Below are 25,586 nucleotides of genomic sequence, written 5' to 3'. Positions count from 1 at the left end.
TCACCCGGCTGATGGACGAGTCACGTGTGATCGAATAATTCATAGTCCGAATTGAAATTAATTACATATTTGCTGCTTCTTTTTTAGACCTGTTCTTTAATTTCTTTATTTAACCCAATATTTAAATTTGTTTTTCAATTTATGAATAATACAGTCACGGTGTGTTTTATAAATCAGATTGGAGGAAGATTGGGGAAATTTTAACTTGAACTCTACTTCCAAATTGCAAGATCGTAGATTACTAAATACAAATTGGATATTCTCCTTAGTATCTTCAGATATAATTTTATTATTTTAAAGTAGTTATTCAAGAGAAAAATCATAAGATAAGAGATTGAACGATATGATTTAAGAGAGAATTATTTCAATCATATAAATTGTAATCATTATATCGAATTAAAAAATTTAATTCAATTGTATCATTTTATTAGTCTTATTAAAGTGTACTTTCTCGAGCTGGAAATAGAATTACAGAACACTTCTTGAACAAAGCTAATATCAAAGAAGTAGTATGAATTCGCGTTTGATTTTATTCAGAATTAGAAAATGCTGATGTTAAAAATATTGCGTTCTAGACGGATCTTATTTAAAAATATAATAGCCTAACGTGCGTATATAACTCGTGTTTGATTTCTTCACTTGAGATTAGGGTGCAAACAGTGGACAATTAAGGATACCGGAAGTCAATATCTTGGACGATAGTCTTTCTTTGAAACCGGTAATGTGGCCATTAGTAGACACTCCTTGTCCTGTTTTGGCATAAATTTAAACGAACAATTTTTGACATAGTTACCTATTTAACTTGCAAATATCTAAGATGGTACTATCACCAATAACAAAACATCAACGTCTTTATAAAGTATTTGATTAAGATATTTGAACGAATGAAAGGTCGAAAATTTGACTCGTTAAATATAAAAGCAAATGAAATCTTCTGTCTCAAATCGATTGATCTCACGGTTTTAACGTAGAACGGATTTCTCTTGCAGGTTTCCTTCGTTTGAGCTTCTTCGGTGCACTAATGGAAATGAAATCCCTTAGGATAAAGGCTCCGACAGCAACTCCGACAAAGGTGAGTTCAGTCGACCCTAAAACTCAATCTCACCCCCGGCGTTACCTGCTCACGCTCTTGTTCATCGTTTCATTTGATTACAAGAAAACATTGAAAATGCCCGACCACGCTAGTCCCTCGTTACAGCGAGTTAATCAACCTATAAATTAATATTATCCGGCCTGTCTTCCTTAATAGGGGAAGATCAACGTCGAATAAAACCGGCTACCCTTTCGAAAGGTGATCGAAACCGATAAAAAGTTGAAGTCCACCTTTCCTCAGTGAGAAGAAGTTCGAGGAAAAGAGTTTAATTAGTAATTAGACTACCCCCTTGTTCTTTTAAATTGGATTAGATTCTTTTTGGTGAAAAGTCAGATTTTCTTTAAAGATCAATGCGGTTATGAGTACTTACTACAGGGTTTATTAATCGATGGTAAATGGTAAAATTATCTTGCGAGAGGAATTCAGCACATTTAACTATTGTAAATTCTAATTTTACATTAAGAGTTATAATCCAGATTGAAACATTGGAGATCTCAATCATTGGTACATGATGATTCTCTTCTACAGTTATATCTTGAAATTGAATTCTGTTTATCAACCATGAAGTAATAAGCGATTACTGAAATTGATTTACCTAACCGAATAAGAGAAGTGATAATGTGACAGATTAAGTATCGCGTTTCGCAAAATTTTCTGCTACAGTTACGAGAGAAGTAAACAGAAAACAATTACATATTAGATGTTTGTATTGTTGAAAAGTCGGCGTGTTTAAAACATACTTTTTGTAACGCGCATGCTCGCTCGTTAAACGAAACGAGCATCGCATCCGAGATAATTTAAAGAGCGGAGAAGAAAATGCTAGAAGGCCGAGGATCAGGATAACGATGGTTTACATAAAGCTGCGCGACGAGAGTTTATGACTCTCAATACGAAGGCGGTTGTTTGCCCGTTTCCGTGTTCTTCTTTCCGCCCCGGTGTCTCAACGGGGGCTTGGAAAAAAGATCCCGACAAAGAAGAAAGGAAGACTGCTCGTTAGGATGGCGAGAGCGAAACGAGCAAATAAAACAACGTGGACCGGTACCAGCAGCGAGGAAACAGCGTTCATCGCTCTTCTTCACGCGCGACTTCCTCCTACGTCATCTCGTTACGTACGAGGAAGAGCAGGTAACGTTCCGCAAAGTGAACGTCGAGGAAAAGACTCCCTTTTTGCAAATACGGATCGTGCGCTGTCCTTTTACACAGCCCCGTTGTCTTTTCTTTTCTATCTGATTCGTCGACGGGGTCAGACAAAGGAAACGGAGAGAAGGCGCAACTAAAAAAAAAAAAAAAAAAGAAAATATGAAACGAAAAAGGACAAAAGACAAAAGAACTTTTGATATTTCGAAGTCTCGTTAGTATCAAAAATGTCGAAAAATGAAACAATCTCAAGAATATTTGAAATATCGAATTTTTACGTTTATTCGCTGCACGATAGGATACAAAAATAAATGGACAGGTAGTGGAAGTAAGTATCAATGAAATTCAATGGAGGTAGCGGTACTGTTATATACTTAAGTTTTATATATTATACGTATATCCTTATAGTACGTAGATTATTCAGTAAATGATTGAAATTAATATTTACTCTTCTTTTCGTAAATAATCTGTATTTGACGAAATTTCATTACCTATCTATATCCATTGTCTGTCCGCTTATTTTGGTCTCCGATTTCATATTCTGTGTCGCGAATTAATTCTTTCTTCGTTTCTATTCGGGTAAGAAGACGATAGAAGTGGAAGTATCGGCAGCGAAAGACGGTGGAGAACTTGCCGCGTAGTATCTGGGAGTAGTTCGACGGTCGCATTGCTTATATTGAATCTGTCGGGGGCAATAAAACAGTCGTTGGCTGGAATGTCGTGTTTCAATCGTTCCGCTATTGTGGGACTTGAGAGAGATATGGTACTATGTTCAAATTTTTATACGCCTGTATTTATATGTTTTGCGAGGCACATTGATCACGTAACAACCGGTGCATGTATTTTCTTGTAAGTATACCCATGTACATATTATCCTGAAGAACGGGTGGGAGGTTTTTCTCATTTATATGGTTGCGATGGAAATTGATAGGTTATACAATGATAAATAACAGAAGCTAATAAAGCAGCCTATTGTTGAGATCAGAGAAAAAAAGAAAGAGAAAAAATGATACTGCTATCTAAAATCTATGTCTGGTAGTACAACATACAGGTCGATTTTTTTTTTTTTTTTAGAATTTAGATATTTTTCAAATTTATAATATGAAAATATTTTGTACTCTGAGATACACGCTATCTTTTTTTTTTAATTTTGCAATAAAATGAAAAACATGCTTCTAGATTTCCATGTCAATAAAACATCAACTATTTCTCCCTTTTTCCTGTATCCAAAAGATTTCCAAAATATTTCATACAATATATAGAAACGTAGATGCCATTTTAAAGCTATATTTACATCAATCCAAGAATTTCGATCTCGAATCTTTCGTTGCTATTTCTAACCATTTATATCAATATCACAAATAAGACTTCCCTTAAATCTATCATTCACATTACCAGTCAACTTCTCCCTATCACCCATCATTTCGAAATTATCCTTTCAATTGCAACATTGAATAATCGAAGATGAAACTCTCTCTACACCTATCGATTTCGTAGGTATCGGATCTGTTCGAGGATTTAACGGTGTTTCACGAACGATTAAAGGAAAGATCACGGAAGCCTCGTGGCTGTAATTCAAACGCGGTTTATTGTCACGACACGTTGCATGGTAACGTACCCCATAGACTCACTCCCCGCTCGTTCTTCCCCCACCGGAAACCATTTGTCCAGGCATAGCCACAGAGTGTGTAAACACGTGGAGAAGGGGGTTTGGCCTCTCTCGTACGAGGTTACGAGGGTGCACCACGGATATGGTGAGGTAAAACCGAGCCGAGGGGTAGGGGGTTGATTTTCGTTGCGGGATGTAGGCGCAGAGACCGGGTGCAGAAATCGTGTGGGTTTCTATCCCCGCGGGCTATATCCCCGGAATCAGCTGCCAGATTATTCTATTACCGCGTATCAACATGGGGTTTGTTTAGTCTGAAAACACGAGCCCGCCACATTGTTTCAGCCAGATAAAGAATTTAACGTCGGGTAATTAAAAGGACTGGCCTCGGGGACAGATCCGTCGAGGGGCCACCAGGACAGTTCTCTTACCTCGAATATACGTTCCATCGTCTCCGACGGCGTTCTCGCGCCCGTAAATCTCTCCTGGGGACATTTTAAGCCTCCATTTAGTTTCACGACTGTTCGCCGACGCGATTCCACCGTGGTAATTTATCGTTGCCACGTGCATGTGAGATTGATACCGAGATTGACGGCATATGATGAAGTATCGGTGGAAGTGAACACTGCGAAAAGTAACGTCGAATTTTAGACACGGTCTTGCTGTTTTATGTCTATGCTAGAGTGTAAGGTAAAATTTGAAATTCCCTTTTTGAAGATAAAAGGAATAATTGAACTTCTTGAAATAGAAAACTTTTGAAATATATATATAAAAGTGTTCTTTAATCTTCTTTAAACGTTTGAATTTTATTACACTAAACTACGTATTTGAAAGTATCTTAATGAAATTTTGTAAAATTTTTTATACGTTCAAGTGTAGAAAAATCTGAAACACCTCATTGCGACGTTTGATAATCCGGAAAATTACTGTACCAGTCCAGGGTTAAGACGTATTTTATTTGAAATTTTGCAAACGTTTCCCTTATAATTACTGATGATACCATGTATTATTTATATCAAAAACTACCAGAGATCGAAGACGTTTGGCAGAGTACAGATGATACCTGTTAACGTCGATAGGAAGTGCAGGACTATAATTAAAAGTATATTGATTTCGCCTGTTCGAATTACATTTGGAGAGGATCGTATCAATGTAATCGTTCTGCTCAATTTAATTATCGAGGGTTGAAATTTTGTAAATGTTTGCAAACACTCGTGTGAATTCTGATGGTACGTTTTTCCGCGTATGTGTAATACATGCAGATGTGGATCGTGGGATTCGTTGGAATACACGTGTAGTAGGTAGTTTCGTATGTAGGGATGATGCACTGTAATAAACATTTTTTCACGTATAAATCACATGTAATTCTTCGTTATAACGAGCCTAAAACATTTAAAATCTATTATTTTTAAATTATCTATATTTTTATCCTTAAATTGCATCTAACGAAAGAAAGAGAAGTTACGTATAAAACATAAATTTAATTCTACTTTCTAAAATATAGCGCAACAAACGTTTTACCCAAAATTCATATATAAAACATAAATTTAATTCTAGCTTCTATATTGAATATAGTGTTAACTAACGTATTACTCGAAAATCAAACGCGTCACTTCTACATCCACTTGATACAATGGTAATAGCATAATAATGTCGCATAACTAACATAAACATTGTTTGATCATTAAGCGTGTCGCACCATGTGGTAATATTGTTCGCTACTTTTACATGGTTAACGTAATTACAGCACTTCGATAGCTACAACCCGCTCGAATCGTACGTGATTACGCGCTAACGATTGCTTGTAAATATTTGCCTTAGCAGCGCATGTATAAATAACGCGAATTACGCGAAAAGTGTTACCATCAGGATTGATACGAATTTTCGAATTTACATAAACTGTCGTTTGACACAGATATTAAGACGTCTACTTGTATTAATCTTGCATCGATTCATCAATATCAGTTAATAAATTATTGTGCAAGAGAATTTCAGAATATTCTAATGCTTATATCTTTCTAATTGATATTGACGTTCATCTGTCATAGAATTATCAAAATTATTCAACGAAATGAAAAAAGGAGAAGAAAAAAAAAGGAAACGAAACAGAGAGTATATCTGTCGTTCATGAATGAAGAGTGTCTATGGACACTTTAAAAAAATTTGGTTCCCATTTGAGTGACCGTTTCTCTCGTCGCGGTGAGAACAGACAGAAATTGTCAGCGGGAAAATAACGAACCGTCAGTCGATTCGTCGCCGCCGAAACAATAACAATCGGCGTGTGCTCGACGATGCAGTAATTAAAATAAAATTAATTGGATTGGTCGTGTGCGCGTTCCCGTACGGGAACTTTCGAAGGAGATGGCTGTACAGCCGTAGGGGCGTTTTGTGCGTTATTGCATATAATGCACTGTTTATTCTGCATTCTCCCTCCACGCCCCTCTTTCGTATACATGCACGTACATATATACGCGGCAATCCGCTTCTTCTTTCCTCTTTGCTCTTCGTGAATCTTTCCGGACCGGATATGTACGGTCCAATCGTTGGATTTAATGGATACGCCTTCGGTTCTGCCATTGTGATCTTCAATTCCTTCCTTTTGCTATTTATATATATTTGCGATGTATGGTCTATTAATAGACTGCAAATTTTTATGCATTTTAGGGACGCAGAGATGCATAAAATGTGATTGCTATGAGGTATACATAATATTTAAAAAATATATAAATCCAAAATAAAACGCTCGGTATAGTGTTCAATGAGTAGAACAAATCTTGAAAATATGAAATTGCATAAATATCTCAAATTTATTAGTATATGTGAGTTCATGGATCAGATTTGATTAATGGAACCGAAATTTTAAATGGGCAATTTGTAATGGAAGATTGTGCAAAGTAGAAATTAGGTAATTTTGTCGAAATTTAGTTAAAAGATTCTTGATTTGATTTGTGATAAATAGCGACATGTGACAACCGGATATTGAAAAGCAAATTTCACTAATTAATTCGAACGTATATAGCTTCAGCGTCACAACAAAATAGTGGAAGGGACACACGAATAAGATATATCCAACCTTTTACTTAAATTCTACCTCGAAGTAATGATATCACGAAATTCTTTATTACGACTGCTTATAACAAGATGTTTGTATGTATGGAATAATTAACTCTCTCTCCCTCTCTTTTATTTACCCTTTACTCCGGCAATCTTACTATTTAATTAAGTCTGCTTCTACAGTTCTGTCACACCATATATATGGAACAGTAAAGTTGGAGCTTCAGCAAAGCAATTATTAATTGGGAACAAATAATATTAATATGCAAATGTAGGGGAAACCTGTAGAATAAGTACACGTTAATATCGTGTTTCGAAAGTAATTTAAATACCGATGTTATTGAAATCTGCGTCGACATCGGGAACATTCGATCCAAGTTCCTTTTTCCCTCGTGTTATCTTGATTCGCAGGTAATTCATACCTACTACGTGGCCACGTCTTCTCGTGGGATAATAATTCATTTCAACCAGCTTTCGAGATTTAGCCGTATTCAACCGATCGATCCACCTTTTCTCGATGGAACTGTGCGCGAGCTTGGTTCATTAAAATTTCAACGACCGAGTTATCTTGATCTTTGATTTGCTCGGCGAAACTTCGCTCCACAGTGGAACCTTGCGGGGATCAGGCCGATTTCAGCTTCAAATTCACTTTGACTTCGACTGCTGCTCGTATTCCCACGGGATACATCGGTGGACCCGTTCGAACCTCTTCTTCTCGTTTTACTAGAAAAATCGAGCAAACGACACTCTGCTCCATTTTCGTTATCTCGATAGATAGATAGCCGTTAAAGAATATATCTAGCTGCACTTAAAGTTCGAGAAGACCACTCCATTTCGACGCTCTGTGTATACGTGTCATTTAGCCAGAGAAATATTTTCAGTAATTCTATTGATAATTCTTACGTAGTTGTGATTATTTTACTTCTTACTTAGAAATAAAATGTTTTGATTTTGTTTCAAATCTTCTACTAAATTCCGTAAATTGATTCGATTGGTTCGATTGTAACTTATTAAATTTTGTTATATTGTAAATAGCCTTCTGTGATATTTTATATTATTTTCGCTTTTTCAGTAGAAAAAGGCGAGTTAATTTCATCATTCATCAATAATTTGTTTAGATAGAAATTTCCTGCTTTGTTAATATAGTCAGTTATATTCATATTAAAAATATATTATATTATATCGTAATATTTGCAAAGATTAATTAGTTCACACTTCTTTGTAAATATGTTTATGTAGTAGCGTATTTGGTAAATAATAAAATATCTTATTGTTATGTTTTTTAACGGGTAATGTAAATTTATAGCTCGTTGATGTCACGAAACGGTAGTAACTTTTGCTTCTAATTATTAATTGTTACTTGTAAGCGGAAGTGTATATCTATTCACATACATTTTGAAGTACAAATGTTTTTCTTTAAATGACGGAAATATGTTTCGAAACATTTGCAACAAGAATTATTTGTGGTCAATGCATGGGCAGGGCTCTTAAATAATGATCAGAATATTACCCGAAAAGTAAGGTTTCACGTTATTTCCATCGTGTGCCGGCGTAATTTTATAAACACTTTGAAAATTTTGTGTCACGGTCTGGCTTCGCGCGCTGAGATTGCTTGCCGTTTTAAGGTTTCGTCTACTACGGAGGAAAATAATTACAAAATCACAGAACGGAACACTTTAAATCTTTCGTCAGCCCTTTTGAGAAGCTGCATTTATTCAGCTTCCCCGGTTGGTTCCGACGTTCCCAAATAGCTATTCATATTTCGGGAAGTATATTTAAGCGGGAAAAAATGTTTAAGCGCGACGCAATTCCTTCGTTATTAAATAGACTCGCAGAATGCAAGAGAGACAATAAAGCATTTTTATTACAGTGTTTTTCCCTCTTCCTATTTTCGTCTCCGCTTGCATGTCCATTCGTGTCGAATCGATTGACATATAGAACAAAATTATTTTTCAATTTTTCGCATCGAAAATACTTTTCGATGACAAATTCAAATTCCATGAGAAAAACGTATGTCACGTGTATAGTCGATGCCGCTTATCACTTGTCAGGTTATATCAAAATATTCTATCGAGTCATGGTTAAATTATCTACAAAGATGTAAAAAATGATATAAAAAGAGCTTCAGGATTATCGTTTAATCTTACAAACTAAATTATCGTGAAATATTATTCTGCTATTAACGCTAGTTAAAAATGAGTTGACTTAATTTACTTGAGATACAATATCTACAAATTCGGTAAAATCGTGTTAAATTGTCAAGTGCAAAATTAAAAGGTGCAAAAGTTGGAAAGTTAAAGTGCAAGAGTTAATAATTCATCGGTAGAGAAGTAAATAAGAAGAAATCGAGGGAAAATGGCCGAGATTGAACCGACCGATGAAGATACTACGACCGAATACCTCGATGACACTACAGACATGGAGGTTACGGAGGATACAGAGGGTACAGAAGATACAGAGCGAGAAGGAAAAGACGAAGAAACTGTAACCGAGGAAGAAACAATAAAGGAAGGAGAGGCTGAAGGTATTGTAGAATATGAAGATGCATCCTCAAAAGTTAGAAAGAAACACGGGAAGAAGAAACTGAAAAGTTGGATGGAGCGATGTATGAGAGAAAAATGGAAATGCGACATGCCGCTTTGGCAACTTTACATGAAAACGTAAGAAATGCTGAAGCAGCCACGTATTTGTTATACGATTAATGTTTCATGTGACCAGTTTCATAATTTTTTCAGATTCGTAGAAGACTACAAGCAACGAGAGAAGGATGATATTTTTAAACATAGAAAGCCTGCTGATCTTAAAAAATTTCCTCGTGTTCAATCGTCGGAAGATCTGCCCACCCATTACAAGTGTTTACCACTTAACCTTTTCCAGCTGAAGGATCAATCGAAATTGCCTGATAAATTAGATCGATCGAAGATGATACGAATCTGGCAGAACATGCGTACAAACATACCTGTCAGTAAATAATCGAAGTGTAATTTATAACATGAATTACGTAGAGATATTTGAGACAAATTGGGCATATTTTGTCAACGATAATTAATAATGATCTTTTGGGATGAAAATTAATTACAGTGGTCCTGCTCCAGGCAATTATATCACTCATGCAAGACTATTTTTATATATTTTATTAAAATCTTAATGTTCAAATTAGGTATTGTATCTTGAATTTTTATTTAAAATTACACTTCATTTGCATATGTAGAACAATCCCAAAATAACGAATAACTAAAAATAAATTATACAAAAATATTCCAATATAAAAAGATCCTCAATTACGAGTACTTCATCAGGTACACTTCTCCAAATCCGACACAGCGGTAGAGCCACAGATATCAAAGACCGATGACGATAAATGGCCAGGAATGTGGCCCTGCACGACGAGAGACATGGCAAAAGAATTGCTGGAGAGACGAAGGCAGAAGCGAATGGAACGAAAAGATCTGTTTCCCTGCGATCCAGACTATGTACGCGATGGTTTCCAAGATCCGAGCAACGATTATTCCGATCGTAAGGAATTGGGTCATGCTCGAATCCCACAATCTTGCCCTCTACCAACCAAGGAGATGCTAGTCGATCGTGCTGCTGGTGAACAGCACGGTTTAGTAGACGGTGATTACATCATTTTCGAGTTACCCTCGAAAGCTCGGGGAACCAGGATCTACGCAGATGTATGTCTTCGGGGGTTGAAGGGTATGCATTTGCCAGAATTGGGAGTTCTACGAGCGCGCAAAAGGACGTGGAAGTTCTGCTTTTATCAGGCGATCGTTGCTCTTCTAGCTAAGACACAACTGAGGTATCTGTTGAATACATCTCATAAAGCTTAAAGTTTTAGGAGAATTTGCACTTTTGAGATTTAGGATCTTTTATTTTCTTTCTTATTAGATGAATCGTAGATTACAATTGTATTATAAAAAGATTAAAAAGATTTGTGTGAATGTCTGATTAATTTTTGATAGAAGATTAATAATGCAAATTGTATTTGGAATAATTAGAGGTTTAAAGATTTCTTTTTCCTTTTTATTTTTGTTGGATGAACCAGAGATCGCAATTACGTCGCAAGGAAAGTTCTGTGCGAATATTTTATCAATCGTTGATAAAAGATTCGTAATATGAAGTTTATAACTTCTATTATAAGAATAATCAGAGATATTTATACGACAAGAGAAATATTATATAGTAGAACTGTTTCGTATAGAGCATTGTATCTTTAATCTTTCACGCATTAAATTACGTAAATTATAAATTGTCCCTCTACAACATGTAATGAATAGATGTATTTTTATAAGATACAAGTATGCCTGGAGCGCGAACATCGATTATGTGTACGATCACGCGTGGTTGCTCTACACCCACATGGGTATGATCAATATCAAGGACAAGCAAAGGCTAGACGACATCGTCGTGTACAACTACAAATACAGCATCGAAGTAAGATTGATTCAAGAATTAAACGACGTTCCAATCGTCACTGATATTCCATGGGATTACGAGGAAAGGAACATGCGACGAAAAATGATCCTGGAACGAAAAGAGCTGATGAACGTTAAACTGGAAATCGGTTCCGAGAAAATAACCGATGAACAAATAGCGCCAGTTCACAGAGGCATTAAGAGAGTCCAGGAGTGGTTCGACAAACTTAAAGTACGTTATCGTAACTGTATATTCCGCACCACCCGATTCTCTGTAGCATTTTGGAAGGACAATCTATTCTGGTACTTATACAATCCATATCGATGCGATGAATTCGGCTATTGGGACGATAACGGATATGCTTGCATCTTGAAGTTTTGCTCCAAAGAATCTCTTAGAAGACATCTGATGATCCTTCTATTAAGAGCTTACGTTTACACTACTCCAAAACCGAGCAAGGAGGAACTAGAAAAGAAACCAGAAACTGATACAGCTACAGTGGCTATGGAGCAACCAGTAGCTGCAGAAGATCTTGAAGCCACGGAACCACCACTAACCATGGAACAGGCAGAAACTGCAACAGAATCGGGCGTTTCGGAAGAACCCAACGTTGAACGCCAAGCAAGTGGTCCGAACGAATCCGTTCGTACACAGCCATCAGGAATAAGCTCTGCACAGCAACCAGAAACAGCCGAAGAAGAGGCAGAAGAAAAATTCTTCACAATCCAAATTTTCCACGTGTCCCATCTCTGCTGCCAGATTCACAATCTTAAATTACTTCAACGAGGTGCACCAAAGCCACCTAAACGCTACGTGAAGAAGAAGACCATCGACGATTGTCCTTTCGATCCTCTAGACATGAGAGATCCGTGCACGATCGAGCAAGAGGAAGGTGACCTCAAGGAATCGATCGAAAAACCAACATGGCTGAAACTATACAAGATCACTTGGACAAAATCACTAGCTGTTCCTCAGAAGAAAAAGGGCAGCAAGGAACTCGGTCTAGGGAAGATGCGCTGGCATCAATACGTCGTAGAAGAATCAAACAAATTATTTTCTTTATGGGGTGAGATTCATATCACGGATGGTATGTTCGAGAGAGAAAACCGTGGAATGCAAACGTACGCTTGTTACGTGGTTTGCGCTGGTATGACAAGAATTATGGCACCTGAGTATTGGAGTTCGAAGACACTGGACGTGATTGTTATGTGCGGAGACAGATATTACACGCATAGTAAATTAGAAGCAGAATTTAAATCTACAAAAAATGAGTATAGTCACGTGAATTGTTGGAACAGATATTTGATGAGTCATTTTAAGATCGGTGAGACGATGTTCGAAGCAAAGGTTCTGCCAGCGATTTGTGGTAGGTTGTACGCGAAATCTGGCAAGTATTTATGGCAATCTTTAGAACAGATGTTCCTCAAGTATAAATTTGGTATTTTAACGTGCGAAAGCTCCTGTTTAGGCGTGTTTAAATTTTGTGGCGCTTATTATATGTGTGACGTTAACTCTTTGGGTCCGCCGTTGTTTTCGTACGGAGAGGGAGCAGTTTATCTGTTAAGAGCCACGTATTTTTTGAAATTCATCACGGTTCTAGTGTTGACAATCGGTTCACCGGAATGCAGTCAGTTTGCTCTGAACCCTATCGAAATATTGAAGGTCGTCGATGTAGGTCCTTCTGTGTTTCCTGTTGGAAGAGCTGAGAAGAAGGATAGAACTAAAAGAGGTACCAAAGTGGAGTGCCCGTACGACGAGGAGAAGAAAAAACAGATGAAAAAGTGGAAGCATAAGAGAGCGGAAACCGCACGAACTATCGATAAATTGTGCTGTAAAGGTGGAGGATGATCGTTAGATTCTTGTTTAATTCCTCTTGTAAAATTTAAATTGTTTATATGTAATACCTACATGCAATCTAGTTCGAACTCTACTTTAGTATTTTTTGGTCTCTTTTTAGTCTTTAGAATGTGACTTATTTTGATAAAGGTTTTTAGTTTCATTGAAATTATTGTATTTATGTAATCTTCATTTGAGAAGATTAATAAAGGGATTATCATATGTTGTGAATATGTTAAATGGAATTTTTATAAATTAGTAATTTTATGTATTCACTAATTGAATGATAAACCATGATAAATCATGATAAATCAAATCTTCAATCGTTCTGCTATCATAGTGGACTGTAACGAAAAGATGTACTTCAAAAGATATTGCCAAGCTTCATTCAGCTTGTATTTAAGTATCTCATTGTAGCTTAGTACCTTTATTTATATCAAAATAAATCTAATCTATTCCATCTAACATTTGTTAAGTATCGAAACTTTCTAATCAAATCATTTTATCTATACTCTAAATTAAAAGATATAAAAATTCTGCAATAGTGATGGGAGGATTAGCTAAGCACTTGATCAACAATATCTTTATCGAATTCGAAGGAAATTACCAAGAGAGAAAAGGAAAAGATTCGTCGGTTTCGAATAAAAGGAAGAAAGAAAGGGTGAGAATCTTTCGAACAGAAGAGTGAAAATAAAAGAAACCGTGCTTAAGTCGATCGTCTTTACGTCTCAGTGTAGCAACGGCGCGGAACCTATTAAAGTTGTACCGCAAGAGAACGTCTTAGTTCTTGGTCGCCCTCGGGATTTATGTACTTACCCCGAACTTGGCTGGAACTTTCCTCTAGCGGTGAAACTTACTGTGTCCAGGAAACGGCGCTACCACCGCACAGGGCTAACTGCTGTTTCACTTCTATCGCACAATACTAATAATATAATCGTCAAGGCACGTAGAACTAAATTCCAACTACAATGCCAGGGAAACTACTCGGCGATTTTAATCACTGATCCATAGTGTAACGTGGAAATCATGCTGGACACATTCCTGCGTAATTGATCACGGAATGAAGAAGCAGGGAATACTTCTTTAAAGAATCTAATTTTCCACCGTCGTTTAATCGGTTTCGAAAGTAGTGTTATTTGTAAAACTTATGCACAAAAAAAAAAAGAAAACAAGGTAAATTGATAATTTTAAGACGGACATTAAGTCATGTGTAAAATGGGCATTAGACGTCAAAGGTTTTTGATAATCTATCTCGTTTATAAGATATTATTTTTATGATATAATTTTTTGATTATTGATTAAGATTCTTCATGATTTTTCCAGATATTAGAAGCTTCTATATCCACTGACAACCTACTTTGTTTCTAAAATATTCTTTTTACAATAGGCTTTGTTGGAAGAATTTCTTTGGCATTGAATTTTTTCAGACACCGATATTCTTTTTGAGTTTCCAAGAACCTTTGTATCTTAATGATTTTCTTGTTCTTTTAAATCTTGTTCATATCCTGAATCAATCCTAATGTTTCAATTCTCATGGAAATTGGTTCCATTACGAGATAGCATTCTCTTAAATCATATTCTTCTTTCATTCTTCGATCATTGATACCTTTTCGTATCGTGTTATTCTCTTTACAAGCTCTCTAAAAATCTTACTTTCCAAAGTAAGAACAACCACGCATGCGAAAATAAAATCCCATCTGACTTTCGTGACTTTCTTGAATCAATAATTTATTTCACTACCTATTATACACATCGATAGGCTATATGTACAAACATATTTACATCCTAATTCGGTATTTACACGTGTCCCTTGTATAGGGTCGGCAGGAAGAACCTGTATGTTTCGAATCTTTTCGACCGTCGGCGAAATAAAAAGAGATAGGAAAACGAAAAGAAATAGGAAAAAGAGTTTTACAATCGATATTTTGACTACGCCACTTCGAGATCCGAGCTGTCGGTGTCCTGTTCGTGTTGTTGCTGTTGCTGATGCTGTCTGGTCAACGTCAAATGTTCGGCTACTTTGACCGCAGGCGTTGAAACGTTGTCATCGGCACGCTGGCGTTGCTCCAGTTGAAGTTTCCGCATACGTTCCTGTTCTTCCCGTTTCTGTTTACGCCACTTGGCACGTCGGTTCTTGAACCACACCTGGAATAGGAAATGTTTGATGAGGGTGGCTCATCGTGCCCTAGACGGCCGCGTTTATTTTCTACGAGTTCTCAGACAGGGAAAACGATGTTTCCTTGAATTATGAAAACGCTTGAAATGGAATCGAGGCGTGCAAGGTTTAAATACTTTCTTCCTTTTCAATTTCTTTTTTTAGGGGGTGAGGTTAGATCTTTTTTTATTGTTAACGATTGCTTTATAATAGCTGAAAATATTTGATATTTCGTATTTCATCGATAGAGACCATTCTTGAAATATAGCGCATTTTCTGTGTATTAAGATCAATTACGATATTCACTGGTAAATTGCAATATGGTAGGTGGATGTTTTGTGGCGATTATTACATAAATTAATTTTCTGAATTGTTTAAACGTGGATTGTAAAGAAGTAGTATTGCAAGTATTAATGATGATGTTAAATAATTATGGCTTTTAATATTCTAAAGCTACAGCTATGTAATAACAAATGTTAGTAAAATATTTATGCTTGAAAATATATAATAATCTGACAATGACTTACTGTTACGAAACCGCAAGGAAAAATCTAATAAATATCTAACGCAAGAAATTGGTTGATTGCTCAATTGATGTTTAGTTAACGATATATCAATACTATACGCAAAATGACAGTGGATTCTCCGGGAAAAAATGAATTAAATAATTTAACGTAACGAAATAGTTTTTCTTTTAACAATACATTTATTATAAAGTTCCTGTTGAGATAGTATAAAAATCTATACCTATAGATTTTTGAAAGAGACGGTGTTATATAATCGCCTTGTTTAAATAGTTTAAATCCTCTAATTATTTTGTATGATATATTAGCATTCGTCGATTGATTACTAAAATTACATTCCAGTCGAAGAAATTACATTCCCCGGTATATTCGTATATTCGCTACCACTGTATCGTAAAATTACTAAACAGACCTCAATTTCAAGCCATGGCAGGTAGAACGTTTAATTGATAACCTCGTTCACCTGCGAGTCAGTGTATCTCGTCGAGAAGACTCTTAACGAGGCAAGGGAGCCATCGAAGATCAAAAGGCTTCATCCCACATTCGAAATCAGCATTTGTTCATCACGCTTGTCCGACTCGATTTAAACGAAACGCCCAACGATCTCACCCTCTCTCTCACTTTCTCTCTCTCTCTCTTCCTCTCTCGTTTGTTACCGATACGATGCTTCATCGTTTCCAATATCGCATTGATCCTGGCTCTTAGCCGTTGAATTATACAATAATCACACACCTCAGTATTCTATCTGTTTCAAACGTATTTCCCTCCGATATTTCGCGATATTTATTTATGCAAAACATTCTTTCTCTGTATGTGCGTATATCAACTTGTTAAATTTTCCTCAATACCTCGATCTAAATACACGAAGGTAGTTTTTATCAGTCGACGCATCGATAAAATTTCAATCTGAGATTATCCATCGAATTTCAAATTTCACTCGACTTTACACGAATACTTAGATATCGGCGCTTTTATGTCTCTGCTTTTATAACATGTCCGTCGTTCGTGTTTCTGCATTCTGTTGATGCAATCACGAAGATAGGAAAAGACCGTCGCACGGGTAAACAGTCGTGCTTCTTTCCAAACAGAGAGAGGACACAGCGTAGTGCTTTAGGCCCTTCGTTCTCTCGAGCTGTTTCTAGTCATTCCTTTATTTCCCCGTTCTCCTTCGTTTCCCTCGCCTTCGTTTTTTCTCTCTCATTTTGAAAGTCGTCTTTCTACTAATTCTGTACAAACACCAAAACTCTTGCCTCGATGCGGCAGGTGCGCTGCAGGTATATCTTGTTTCAAAGTCTTCGAAGACTCTCGAGACAAGAGGTTTCCTTTGGCAAAGCCGACGACGCGGGTGGTCTTTGTTGGTCTACGATAAGTGTGAATGACTTTGGGATTGTACGACTGTTCGAACAAATTGCACCGCCACGAATAAAAGACATTTCTTGATTCCTCTCGTGTTCCATTATCGTGTGATCGCGATAACTCTTGCGTACCGAATTTATCTTTAGCATTGTTAGGTAAACTTTCGTGTTTAGAGATTTAGATAGGAAATTATTCAATCGAAATTCACTTCTTGAAAACCATTATTAGACAATAATTAGACAGCTGAGACTAAAGACAATAATTAAAGTAATAGCATAGTGATGTTTTAAACAAAATTATTATTTTTAACAATTAAGATTTTTATCTTTATTTTCAATGTCCATTAATATTCTTCGAGAAAAAGGATTTTCTTTGATTATTCATATATATATCGTATTTTCGTGGTTCATGTAATAATTTAAGAATTATAGAAACTTTTTTATTATTTAATACAAAAATTTAATACAAATTCTTATATTTAATTTTTATATATTATTAGATTTTTGTATTAATTTCTTCTTCTCAAGATGTCCGATCCTCGAAAAGCAGCAAACTGCAAGTGAGCAACGATCCTCCTCTTAAATAGAGCAACAATAACATGGCAGAAAAGGGTTCCTTCGGCAATCCAGTCTCAATGACACGGTCCTAAATCCTTCGAAACATCCTCGTCGACACGATCCATCCATTGACCGAACAAAACCGATTTTAATCTCGAAAAATGGCAGTAAGGCTGGAGAGCCACTATGTGCTATGTTTAATTAATAAGGAAAAAACATTTGTTCGATGAAATATCGGCGGACAATAAATCCGTTCGATTAATTATGAAGTTACCTCGTGACGAATTAACGATTACACGCGTTGTAAATCTTTACGACGTTAAATATAACGTGTTATAAATTCTACGCCCCTTCTCCGCGTTTTGTATGCTTGTGCATGCGTGTATGTGTGACACATGCATGGTAGGGCATATATATAATTGAAGTAAACACATTATCGGCAAAGCTTTTAATCTACCATGCAACTTGTTGGCCCGAGTCAAACGACGACCGATAAATACCGGTCGCAAATAATTTTAATGATCGCATTAAAGAATTATAGAGTTATGGTTGTCGGTGCATTAAGGCGACAAACAACAGGGCCCATCGAGAACTTCCAGACCGGAAAGTGGAGGCATTTTGTCATCGGTACAAATTATGCGTACAAGGGAAAGTTTGCCGACAATCCGAATGGTCAATGTTTGTCAGGCGAAAATATTCACTCATGTTTAAGAAAGTAATTTGTCGGTTTAGGCTGTTACCAATTATCATCCGTTGTAAAATCCTCATGATGCTATTGACTTTCCCCGTTAAATATAAAAAAAAAAAATAGTAAGGAAAATTGAAAAAGCGAAAGATAACTGTGTTATTGAGGACATCGTTTTATTATTTGTAGCGAAATTAGTTGGCAGAGTTTAATTTTACCACGTGTCAGTTATATTTCGATTCACTGATTACTAGATTATTAATTATTATTACTATTATTTAAAATCTTCAAAAAATTATTTAATTTTGAGTACAATGTCTTATTTAACCCTTTTAGTGCCGACCGAAAGAATTGTACCTAAACGGAGAATACCGAACCAATTTAATGTAATTTGATATGGTTTGAGAAAAAATCATAAAAAAAAAGAAGAATGATATTTTACAAATTCAAAACGGCAAATATTACGAAATAAAGGGAGAATAAGTTAATGCTAATTATATTTCAATATTTGTTCAAAATCGTATTAATGATACTTATTCAAAATCATTAGGAAATATGGAAAAATCAGTTCTCTTTTATAAACAATATTCGCAAATAAGAAGAATCATCCATTTTGGCTATAGTTACAAAATTTCTTATATCAAAACACAAAATTTACTTGCTCCAAAACAAGTGAGCTAGTATAACATTACTAAAATAACATTTTAATATTATTATAAACATTTATAGTTTATATATCCGGCTATTCAAAATGTGTAATATTTATTTATTATTATTTGCACAAGTAATTTACTTAGCATTGATGGTTACTGACGTATACATCGTGTAATCCTTTATTACATAGATTATTGTACAAACTGTGCGTGATCTTCGTACAAACATTTTATTTCCGCCCTGTCGATGCAAAACTATTCTGTTCTAAGATGAGATATTCAGTTTTAAGCAGTGTTATTCAAAATCCGTGATTACAGTCTCAAGCAAATCTCTTGTGCCCAATTTTATCTTATGGCACTAGCGTATACACAGTCTCGGTATCAACCATCGCGGAATATAACCAAGAGTTAAAGCCGTAAAAAATTTTTTCAATTTGTGGAACATCTCACATAGGATTTCTGCAGAAATATTCAACCATTTATAACGTTTTATAAATTTATTTTGAGATAAAGTTCTTTCGTGTTGCGAATAGTAAAGCGCCATCGCATAAGCAACGATATATCGTCGTTGGCACTTTTTGCAAGTGTTGCTAATAACGATGTATCGTTGTTTGTCACTAAAAGGGTTAGTCTGTAATCTATTAAATAGGAAAAGACCACTCAATTCGTCAATATTCAATACTTCGGGTTGCCGATATCTTCAACGTAATGATCTCCCTTAATTTCTAAATTCGCGAAGGGTTTCTGATTTCTTTTCTCAAAACTCACCTCGATTCTCTCTTCCTTGAGATCGACCTGAAGCGCGAGCTGTTCTCTCAAGATCACATCAGGGTAATGTGTCTTGTCGAAGGTGGCTTCCAGTTGTTCTAGCTGTTCCTCCGTGAATATCGTCCTATGGCGACGCTTCCTCTTCGCCATGGGTCCTACCGCCGCGGCGTTTGGATTTATTTGATAGGGATGAGCTGCGTGATAGAAGGCCGGTTGACCGTGAAGCGAAACGCCGGCAGCTGCCATTGCCGCCACGTAGCCGCCGGAATATAAAGTAGGATATGCTGCGGCTGAAACGAAAGAAAACAATCTTCAGATATTAAATTAAATTTCGCTATCCATATTTTACAAAATAATTCCTACAAATACTGCTTGTAAAAAACATAAAAGGGGAAGAAAACGTTAAATTAAGAATTAAGAGAAGAAGATTAATCGGAAAGCGAAAAGTACACTTTCATAATCGACGATTATAAAACTGTACTAATGCCTCTGAAGAATTTCCAGCCCTATACTACACGATGAAGGAACGAAAAATACTCGTAGACCCCAGCCCCAAGGGATGTTTTGGTTTAAAATCTGGAAGAAAGCTGCTTAGAGGCGACGTCTCCGCATAAAAATGTGCGAAGGGCGAATTTATGCTTTCAACCGGCGTTACTCGCGTTCTCTGTTTCTTCCTTCTTCTTCCATTCAACGAGCCCGGTTGCATACTTTTTCCTTCTCGTTTTTCAATCTTCCGGCACCGGGATTGCAAGCAGCTAAATCGTTCGTGCGTGATCGAAACGGATTGCGGATTTCAGCTCGCGCATCCCCAATCTGCGGCGAGGTTCTTGCGGGTGAAATACTTAAAGCCCTCGGGGGCATAAAGGAAATTTTTGCTGCAAGAAGCGTCGGCCCACCCGAGGATTTACGCCTTCTTTCATTTTTCCGCTACGAGACGCCTTCCTCGATGTAATATATGCGTAACCGCGGGGTAAGCTATTTGCAAATTAACGCCACGCTCTTTCATGTAGGTGTTTCATTGCGATATATTCGAATTTCAACAGCAAAGCTGGTTTCTTAAAAAATAACACACGGATGAATCTAAGCTAAGAATTGTTTTTTCCGTTAATTCATTCTAATCCTTAAATAGACGTAAAAATCGCTTTCTGCAATGATTAATTGCAATCCTGAAGCTTGGATATTGTTAAAATCCGTTATATCTTAAACATATAAACACCTCTTTCTAGAATAGAATTCAATTCTAGTCTTACAAATGGATAATACCATAATCATGCATGTATATTCTTAGATTCCTCCATTAGTAAAGTCCTATAATACGTATTAACGGATTCCATAATTGCTTTGCTTATTGGAAGAACGTGTAATTCCCTGATTTTCTAATTGGAAAATCCTAAAGTTTAAAAACCTTAAATTCGTTTATTTCTTCATTCGTTTAACATCCAATTCCTGTACACCAATCGTAACATCCATCATTACCCACCGGCATTCATAGAAGAACCATAAGTTTTATCTTCGCCTATATATACACCTACATATAACAATCTAATATCAAAGATATTCCTCTATTACGAATTATCTAATATCAAAAACTTTCAAACTTATCCTCCAATTTTTGTGAAATAAATCATCTCATCGAAACTATTCTACACTTAGTTCAATCAATAATTCCATTGAAGATATTCCATAGCGAAAATAGTTAATTTAATAAAGGAACATACCAAACAAGTCGGCAGACGTAAACGCGAGATGATGGATCTGTTGTTGAAGAGGATGCATGGCCCTCGATGGCGATCCCACGACTTCCGGGTTTTGAATAATGGATCCGAGGCCACTGGTGCTGGTGGGAGTTATGTTTCCGATAGGTCTAGGTGCTAAGATATTCTCGATAGTGAAGGCGGACGTGGGAGAGGACATAGTTGCCGAGGAACTCGGTCTGGAAACCTCGCGTGGTCTGAATCGCGCCTCGTCGGAGCTCAATGGACTCCTGGAAAACGTTCTGTCTCGTCCATCGATGTCGTGTCGCCTTACAGTCACATTGTTCTGCTCGTCGTTGTTCTTCAGCTTGTGCTGCAAGCTCTCTGGCGAATAATTGTAGAGATATCGATGACCGTAGCCGGATATTCCGGGACCATCTTGAAGAGGACTCGACGGCTCCGTCATCGGAGAACGCGATCTGGGCGAATCACTCGCATAGGTACTTTCTACCATGTTACAGGAGTCTTATCGTTGTGAATTGAAATTCTTTCACTGTTACTTTATTCTTGACAATTATTCGAAGATTATTTCGGTGATTATTGATTTTAAAATTCGACCACGTTTAATGGTTATCGATTTAAAATTGTCGATCACGAGGATTAGTATCGTTACAACGGGAACGAAGACATTCTTTATTCGCGGATATACTTATTTTATATACACTGAGCTTTAATTTAGTACGTTTGCAAACGGTAGAAAAATTTCTTTTAATTTATGTGACGTAGCGCCTTTTCACGATTAAGCGTTCGTTATTTAGGATACGTACGGAGGATCACATATCAAGAACACCGGTGAAAAATCGCCTGTACGGTACGAAACATTCAAGTCTTTGATATTACAAGATCCTTCGAGATCCGCTTTTGTCTCATCACAAAAGAATCACCAAATTCACTGTCTTCTATTCCGTCCACTTAGATTTCCAAAAATCTCCCACAATCTCGAGCGAATTCTTTGCTTATTGTACTAAAATCGAGTCGGTCACTTCATCGTTTGTTCACGAAGGGATAAAAGAATTCAAATCGACGTTAAAATGATAAGGTTCAAGTCGAGCGGATATGTACGCGAAAACGAGGCCCTGCCGGCGGATCGGGGAGGCCACGAGGACGAAATCAATCCGACGCGCGTGGAGAAGCCCAGATGTGCAGCGACTGACACCGATGATAAGGGATATGCCAACGACTGGTCTAGCTTCGTGTACGCGTTGACCTCTGAGGGTGCGCTTAGATTCGTCGGCATCTATGGGTACGGGTGGCCACCCCCGTGTGAGTGACATAGGGACAGAGCGACACCCTCGAATATACCCAGGCGAAGTTTTGCCGACACTGGAACAGGGGCGTGGCTCACCCTAGGCTCCATCCACTTTTCCACCACCCTTCCGCCTCTCGACATCCCCTACACGGCGGTGATGTCGCGGAGATGCAGAGGGATGAACGGGGGAGGCTCGAAGCAGGAAGCTGGACAGAGAAAGAGGCATAGAGGAGACGCGAACGCAAACGGTGGCACCGAAACGATGGTTTCCCGGAGGATACAGGCGGAGATGCGATCTCCTGACGACAGTACGATGATTTGAGGGGTGGTTGTTGAAAAAGTGGGGGTAGGAACGTCGGACGGCCCGGCAGAATGCCCTTTCAACCCCGTCGACGCGCGTCGGGGCTTCGACGGTGCATTGGGTGGAGAAAAGAGAGGTTTTCACACCGGTGGAAATGGTGGAAGAAACGTATTTACAACGGATAATCACGACGTGTCTCGCGTATTACAGAGCTTTCCGAGTTTACATTGCGAATCGTATTCGCGAATTAATCATGCTGCCGGAAGTGTTTGGGTTCGAACCAGGTCCTCCGTACCGATCGAATTCGCTCGGCTATTGTTTCTGAAAATAATTTCACGTTTCCCCCGTCGCTGGTATTCGTAACCACCGGGGATTACTGTTCGGATGTTTCGTGCCTCTTTGTACCTTGTCTCTTCGCCGTTCGTGAATTTTGCCGCGGTATTCGCCGAAGTACGGACACCTTTTAACGAAGATCAACGGGCTTTTCGTATAGCGTATTCGAGTATTACATTTATATGGCGGACTGATATGATCATAGTGGTGCAAGTCAAGGTCTTGCGAATTGAAATTTAGTCGCGCATCTCAACTTTTACGAGTATCATCCTTTTGCTCTCATAGTTAATTAAGTTCTAACTTTACTCGTTATAACGTTATAAGTTATAACGTACTCGTACTCGTTACAGTCGCGAGACACTTTCGTGAATTACCAGCGTACGATGTATTCTTATAATTCGACTATTGATGTTTATGCATTTTTATAAACATAATAGCTAGAGAAACGCAACCTAAACGGAAATTTGTTTCATCTACTGAATATTACGATGAATGTTCTACTTGGAATGTTTTACACATTTTTGCGCGTTATACGCATTCTGTAGACTTTTACATCCTCAAATTTCACGAAAAGCGAATAAACGTACGCTACATAGTCTACTTATAATAGATAAACGTAAAGTGTTCGCTGTTATACGAAAAATAATTGAGCTGATTTATGCCATTATGAGTCTCATGCCGTCATATATGAAACGCAATCGGTTGGTAAATTAAAATTGGGAAATACGAAAATAAGTAAAACATTTTTAATCTACGTTATAACGCATTATAACTGGCGTATTATGGGTATCACGTTCGCGATATAGAATCGTTTGCATTGCATCGGATGAAACGCAGATTTTCTCGGAAGCGTGCGCGTACGTGCTTGATTGATTCACAGATTGAAACTGGCAAGCTGGCCCGTTCTACACCGTGTATAACTGAAACAATTTTTTCATAATACCTATTGTTCAGATTTGAGGATATTATGATTTTGATGTGTGGATTACATCGAGCTTTCGAATTATCGGAAGGGAATTTGATGCCACCGACATGCTCTCGTCCGTTAATTTACATAAATAACGAAATACACGAGATTCGAATTAGTAATATATTAGTGATACATCTGTGACAGAGTGCAACGTTAAACCTGTATAAATTTCAAAATTCTCTAACATCTAACGCATAATAATTACGGATAGTATTACTAAACGAGACAAACCAAACAAGAATACTAACAATTCTGTTCGTTATTGGTACTTACACGTGTTAAGGCACCGATATTGAGATATTCAATAGGTATTTGGACGGTGTAGTATTACCAATCTGTTTTTCGCTAGTCGTAAATGACAAATATTTTAAACATTCGGGAATTATCGATTTAGAGATATTAAATCTTCGTGAAAGCTCTAAATATATGAGTTTATCACAAAGAAAGTTCGATTCATTGGATATTTACATAGGTACGTAGAAAATATATAAAATATAATTGTCATGCTAAATAAGAGTTCTCCCTTGCGGAAACTCACGTGCCATCGGTAAAGACAATACGATCAAGGTTTTAACAGAAAACGAGCCACTCTTCTTCTATCATGAAATATGATGAATTATCTAGCCATATTTGTAGGTACGAATCGGGGGCAAAATTTCATCAGAAAGCCATCCATTTGCCTCGTAGCGAGCATCACAGAATCTCGTCGACTACCCACATAATGCCAACTACATACGCGTATGTTAGAAAGCATATGCCATGACCATCTCTCCCTTTAACAAATCGTTGATCCGGCAGATCTGTTCAATTATTCAAATCCCGCCCAATGTGTCCGTATTAATAACATAAAACCGTTGTAATGTGCATTGACTGTCGTCGTTATTGTTGTCAGCAGCGGTACGGTGGGGAGGATCGTGACACGATACGTGGAGAACCGAGCGTGAAAAGGTTTTCCATAGGTTCGCGCACGTACCCCGGACATTGTCGAGTATATCCCCCTTGGCCACCTCTTCTTCCCCCATAGGTAGTATAGTAAAAGCCCGTGCGTGCACGCTTAAATCCCGAAGTCCACAGCGAAATCTCTGCCAACCTTAATCCTAATCCGTACGTTAATCGTGGCCCGATCCATGGGACGT

At 37.3% G+C, this 25,586-nt stretch overlaps 2 protein-coding genes across 2 annotated transcripts; one reads left to right on the top strand and one right to left on the bottom strand.

Annotated features, from left to right (window-relative positions):
- The first annotated feature begins 9,245 nt into the window (after positions 1-9,245).
- LOC126915361 (uncharacterized) lies at positions 9,246-13,543 on the top strand. The gene is made up of 4 exons (XM_050719964.1): positions 9,246-9,550; positions 9,626-9,855; positions 10,164-10,692; positions 11,186-13,543. The coding sequence occupies exons 1-4, from the start codon at positions 9,246-9,248 to the stop codon at positions 13,155-13,157; spliced, it is 3,036 nt and encodes a 1,011-aa protein (XP_050575921.1). The 3' UTR covers positions 13,158-13,543.
- A 1,313-nt stretch (positions 13,544-14,856) lies between these two features.
- LOC126915045 (homeobox protein goosecoid-like) lies at positions 14,857-23,009 on the bottom strand. The gene is made up of 3 exons (XM_050719339.1): positions 21,562-23,009; positions 19,844-20,133; positions 14,857-15,290 (listed from the first exon to the last, which is right to left on the bottom strand). Exons 1-3 carry the CDS (start codon positions 22,049-22,051, stop codon positions 15,075-15,077), a joined length of 996 nt encoding a protein of 331 aa, XP_050575296.1. The 5' UTR covers positions 22,052-23,009; the 3' UTR covers positions 14,857-15,074.
- Between the last annotated feature and the right edge of the window lie 2,577 nt (positions 23,010-25,586).

The sequence above is a fragment of the Bombus affinis genome, chromosome 4 (genome assembly GCF_024516045.1).
Source record: "Bombus affinis isolate iyBomAffi1 chromosome 4, iyBomAffi1.2, whole genome shotgun sequence".
Classification (NCBI taxonomy): Eukaryota; Metazoa; Arthropoda; class Insecta; order Hymenoptera; family Apidae; genus Bombus; species Bombus affinis.
This window is presented reverse-complemented; position numbering and strand designations above follow the sequence as displayed.